The sequence below is a fragment of the Dromiciops gliroides genome, chromosome 5 (assembly GCF_019393635.1).
Source record: "Dromiciops gliroides isolate mDroGli1 chromosome 5, mDroGli1.pri, whole genome shotgun sequence".
NCBI lineage: Eukaryota > Metazoa > Chordata > Mammalia > Microbiotheria > Microbiotheriidae > Dromiciops > Dromiciops gliroides.
Window position 1 is genome coordinate 100,996,467 of NC_057865.1, and position 5,695 is coordinate 101,002,161.

At 36.0% G+C, this 5,695-nt stretch overlaps 1 protein-coding gene across 1 annotated transcript; it reads right to left on the reverse strand.

Moving 5' to 3' along the window:
* Nucleotides 1-2,550: 2,550 nt before the first annotated feature.
* On the reverse strand, nt 2,551-3,480 carry LOC122729202 (olfactory receptor 2A1/2A42-like). The gene has a single exon (XM_043967925.1). The coding sequence runs from the start codon at nt 3,475-3,477 to the stop codon at nt 2,551-2,553; it is 927 nt and encodes a 308-aa protein (XP_043823860.1). The 5' UTR covers nt 3,478-3,480.
* Between the last annotated feature and the right edge of the window lie 2,215 nt (nt 3,481-5,695).

Here is a 5,695-nt window from a genome sequence, read left to right on the forward strand (position 1 = left end):
TCCCTTTTCTCTGTTTATAGAAGAAATGCATCTCCTTTACCATTTAGTGCCTTTCCAATTATACAAAGCAAAGACAAATATTCAGAGAAAATAAAGCTATATCAAGACCAACAGGGTTGATTTGATTGAAGATTTAGGGAAAAAATGGTAGCAAGGATTTTAAGGTCAAATTTTGCATAAAACCTAAGTTGGATGATCACCTTTCTATCTATAACTAGCTCATTTTCCTCATTCATTTTTATTCCAGGTACCAAAGTAATCAGTATGCTCAGAAATTCCTCCATTGAATATTAAAATTATATATCTCTTATTGATCAGTTACCTCTTAACCCTTATCCTAGTTTATTAAATAATATGTATTTAATAAACTGTTGAAACCTCTTTTCCCACGAGCATTTGATCCTCCCTCTCTCTCTCACAAACACACACACACACACAAGCTTAAATAAGTACCAAGGTTATTAGTTATAATATTTTTGGCATTTAATAAATAAAAATACATACATAAATATTAATAATGTATCATCTAAGGGAAAGACCACAGCCAAACTCACTTAGCCATCGCTACAACTGCTGACTTCTCCTGAGCCTGGAAACATAAAACCAACCATTTACTTCTCTCAGAATGTCAATGTCAATTAAAGCTTCTTTTTTGTTGTTTAAAGATTCTCCTCTTGCTTCTTTGAAATACGAGTTTAACTCTGTTCTCTTAAGAACATCTTCTCAGCGCTTTTTTCTTTATCCTTTCTTCAGATATCACCAATAAGTCTCTCCAGAATGACAGTTAAACTCTCCATCTTCTCATAGATTCATAGGATAAAAGTTTGAACTGTCACTATCCTAGATTCCAATGCTTCTTAAAGATAAACTAAGGTTTTTATATTATCTGTGAGAGATCTTATTAAAGCTGGTGTTACAAAACACATGTTTTTTAAGTTTGTTTGCAATAAGAATGTTAAATTTGAAGTTATCTTTGGAACTTTTAATATTTCCCTTGACCTAGAATGGTCTCCCTCCAAATTCCTATCTCTTCAAACCCCTAACGCCTTTCAAGATTTGGCTGATCACACATCCTTCAAAATATTTCTCACCTTTAACCTGGTTGTTAGTGAATTCATTATTATGTATTTAAAAATATATTCATTATCTGATTCTTTGCAAATATAATATATTCCTGGGAGCAGCTAGGTGGCACAGTGGATAAAAGAGCAGCCCTGGATTCAGAAGGACCTGAGTTCAAATGTGACCTCAGACATTTAACACTAGCTTTGTGACCTCAGGCAAGTCACTTAACCCCCATTGCCCCACAAATTTTTTTTTAAATAGAATATAATATATTCCCTTTAGTAGAATGTAATCTCCAGGAGCGCAGAATGTCTCATTTAACTTTTGTATCCCCAGAACCTGGTACAGAATAAACACTTAATAAATTCTGGTTGATCGATTGATAATCAAATCTCTCCATGCTTTGAATCAATATGGAAATGCCATTTACTGATTGCTCATATTGCATCTAAATCTCCATAGAAGATTCACCCAATATACCAAAAGTCTTGCATAAAGACTTTCAAGATAACATGGACACCAGGGAAACATTCACATTTGCTTTCCATTATGCCTGTTATGTGATTGGCCCTCTTCCTTCTCAAGTGATAGGGGTGTGCTTGACTTTGCTTATAATTGGACACTTGACAAGTTTTGGTTGAATGAATAAAATTGTTTCAGATGTAAAAATTGTCCCTTTTCCTTGTTTTGGGTGTTAAAATGTTAGAGTAATGTCAGTTTGCAGTGTTTAAAGGTGACTGTCAGGAAATAGCCTATTCATTTCTGAGTGTTCTTCCTTGTTCTTTCAAACAGGTGCAGGGGAATAGATGAAATATTTACTAATTTATTCAACTAACATTTATTAAGAATATGGTGTAGGGGCAGCTAGATGGCGCAGTGGATAGAGCACCGGCCCTGGAGTCAGGAGGACCTGAGTTCAAATCCGGCCTCAGACACTTAACACTTACTAGCTGTGTGACCCTGGGCAAGTCACTTAACCCCAATTGCCTCACTAAAAATAAACAAACAAAACAAAAAACAAAAAACAAAAACAAACAAAAAAAACCCCAAGAATATGGTGTGAAACTAGGTCCTCTTGGTTTCAGATGAATAAAGGGAGCATTAAATAAGGATGATAAAGGGAGCAGTGAAGACTCAAAGGAAAAGAAAGAGGCAGGAAAACAATGTAGAAAGAGCAACCAAAATGGAAATAAAAGAGGATAATAATATTATGATATACCAATACAGTACATAATGTTGGGGGTAAATGGGAAGGACAAAAGGAGAAACAGTGGCATTGGACATAATAGGTCTAGAATTGAACTCAGAAATTTTGATTAGAAACTAGCAAGAATCTAGATTTTTTAAATACAGAATATTTAAGAAATTTTTTACAGATTCAAGATACCAAGATGCCAACTTATCAGAGAAGACAAAGTTTCCATTTCTCTCATGCCACTACCTCCCTTTTTTGTATACTTAGATATTCCTCAAAGTTCCTCACTTTCATCTCTCTTTCCCCAATACTCTCCTCAGGGCTCCTTTTACTTCTGCATTCCTCAGGCTATAAATAAGGGGGTTCAGTGTAGGATTGAAGAAGCTATAAAATAGGGAAAGGATTTTCTTCTGCTGCTCAGGATTACTAGAATTGGGGATCATGTACATAACAATACCACTACCAAAGTAGAGCCCAACAACACAAAGGTGGGAGGAGCAGGTGGAGAATGCTTTTTTTCGTCCTTCCCCAGACTGGATCCTCAGGATTGCAAAGATGATGCGCATGTAGGAGACCAGAACCAAGCAGAAGGGACCCAGTAAAAATAAAATACTGGTGATTAAAACCATGATCTGGTTGACCCAGATGTTGGCACAAGCCAATCTGAGTATGGATAGGAGTTCACAGAAAAAGTGGTTGACTTCTAGGTTCCCACAGAAGGGCACTGTCAGGATGAGAATCACATTGACCAGGGCCAGGAAAGCAGCACTTCCCCAGGGTGTAATAGCTAGTCCAGTACATACTTTCCAGTTCATGATGACAGAATATCTGAGAGGATGGCAGATTGCTACATAGCGATCATAGCTCATTACTAGGAGGAGAAGACATTCTGTGAGAGCAAAAGTTAGAAAAAAAAAGGTTTGGGTCAAACATCCTACAAAGGAGATTGGCTTGACTGGATCCAGGTTGTTTCCCAACAACTGGGGGACTGTATTTGAGGCATAGGAGATGTCAACAATAGCCAAGTGTGATATGAAGAAATACATAGGAGTATGCAGTCGGGAGTCCAAGCAGATGAGGCCCAAAATCACTGAATTTCCCAAGAGAGTAAGAGTATAGAGAAGAGAGAAAAGTCCAAAAAGAAACATCTTCATTTTTGGTTCAAGAAAAAATCCAAGCAGAATGAATTCAGTCACTATTGTCTGATTGTCCCCCATACGTCTGTTTGAGGGATAAAGAAATTGAAAAAGTCAAATATTTATGTCATATTTAAAAATACCATTTCAACTCAATTCAACAAGCAGCTATAGAACTATATAAATAATGTTTTCTAAGATGTTTTTGGCTGTAGAATAATACGTTTAAATTATATACAATTGTTCTTTCCAAAATTAAATTCTCAAAATGTTGCCTAGAAATTTAATTCATACTTCATACTTCAAGTATGTATAACAATCAAAAGTCTTCTAAAACTTAATAGAACATTCCATGAGTTTCTATGTCAAAAAAAGGGAAAAAATAAAGAAAATCATCCTTTGCTTAGTACGCTGATGATCATTTTCTCTGAGTTTATGTAGGCTAGTTATCCAGCAACAGATACACACACAATCACTATTGGACCTATGTTCTGTTGGCTTCTGGCAAACCCAAGGACACCACCATTCCTTAAATAGAAATTGAAGGAGGATATTTATAGGATATCCTTAAAATATATGAACTTAAATATCTACATAACTACCAACTCAAACAAAAGAGAATATTACCCATTATAAACATACTAAAGTCAGGGTCTCCTTTTGTAACAATACAGAATGTCAGAGGGCCATACTGAAAATTATGATCTAATTTGTTGTGGTCCATCACATGCACAGATACACCTGTCAGAGTATGTCCATTTCTAGTATGTCCATGTGGGCCATGAGACAGGTGCCGTTCCTAAGCCAGAGTCATATTGGGAGACTTAATCTTACCAAAGTACAGGTAAGACCATGTAATGTCTCCCCTAGTCAATAAAATAACTTCCAAAATAAAATATAAAATCTTCTATATGGATTTTAAAATCTTTTATGATCTGACCCTTTCCTACCTTTCTAGGCTTCTTCCACTTCCATGTATTCTGTGATTTAGTGAGACTGCCCTCCTTACTGTTACTTGAACAAGACATCCCATCTGCTGATTCTATGCATTTCCACTGGCTGTTCTCCTAGAACCCTGTCTTTCCCCATCTCTACCTCCTAAATTCTCTGGCTTCCTTCAAGTTCTAACTAAAATCCCACCTTCTGCAATAAGACTTTCCTTATCCTCCTTACTATGAGTGCCTTCCCTCTGAGACTGTATCCAATTTATCCTATGTATATCTCATTGTACATAGTTATTTGCATGTTTTCTCCCTTATTAGACTGTGATCTCCTTGACAACAGAGATATTTTTTCATTTTTTATATTCGCAGCACTTAGTATGGTGCTTGGTACTGCTTCTTGATTTGACATGCCCTAATTTTATTTGAGTTGGTGATATTATCTGTTGGTCACATACAGAATTGTAGAATTTATGAATCTTAAATATGGAAGGGACCTGAGAGTTTATCAAATCCCTGCCCTGTGGTCTGCTAACCTCTACTTAATTTTTTTTTTTTTGTGGTGGAAAACTCATTAACTTTTCACCAATACAATTTATGGCTAATTCTGACTGTCAAAAAGTTCTTACTTATAATCATATGAAATCTGATCCCCCAAAGCACATAATCTCTCTCTCTCTCTCTCCTTCCCTCCCTCCCTCCCCGCCCTCTCTCTCATTTATATTTTGCCATCTGAGTCTAAGAAGAAAAAATTATCTCAGAGAAAATACATTGCTACACTATATCATAACTTAAAAAAATCATTTTATAATTCACTTACCACTGACTAAGATCACCAGGTACTAGGTTGTAACTTACATAACATGTGAATATCAAATCATGTCAAATGAATTGGATTGTCTTTCATGACAGAGATAGGTTGACTACAAAGAAAAAAATAGTGCCGTTGATAAATGTGGACTCTGGTAAAACATTTCATTCACACATAAGTTTACAAACTGCTTAAATAAGTAATATGGAAATGACCTAGAGCCAGTAGTAATCAAGCAATTACTGTGGCTCAGTAACTTTGGTAAGAAGGACCTCATGTTTCATTTATTACTCTTTTTTCCTTAATACACTAAGAAAAGGTACTGTTATTGATGGTTTTCATAAATGTTACTTCCCCATTAAGAAACAACTCTAAGTCTATGGCTGATACATATCCTGCCCCGCCCCCTGCCCAGGGATTGGCTTTGTATATAATGCTGTAATTAGAGGCTGTCAACATCAAAGTCAAAATCCTCATACTTGAGTTTTTATAGTTTGTCAATTCTGACACCTTCAGCTGGGTGGGTCAGTGGATAGAAAGCCAGACC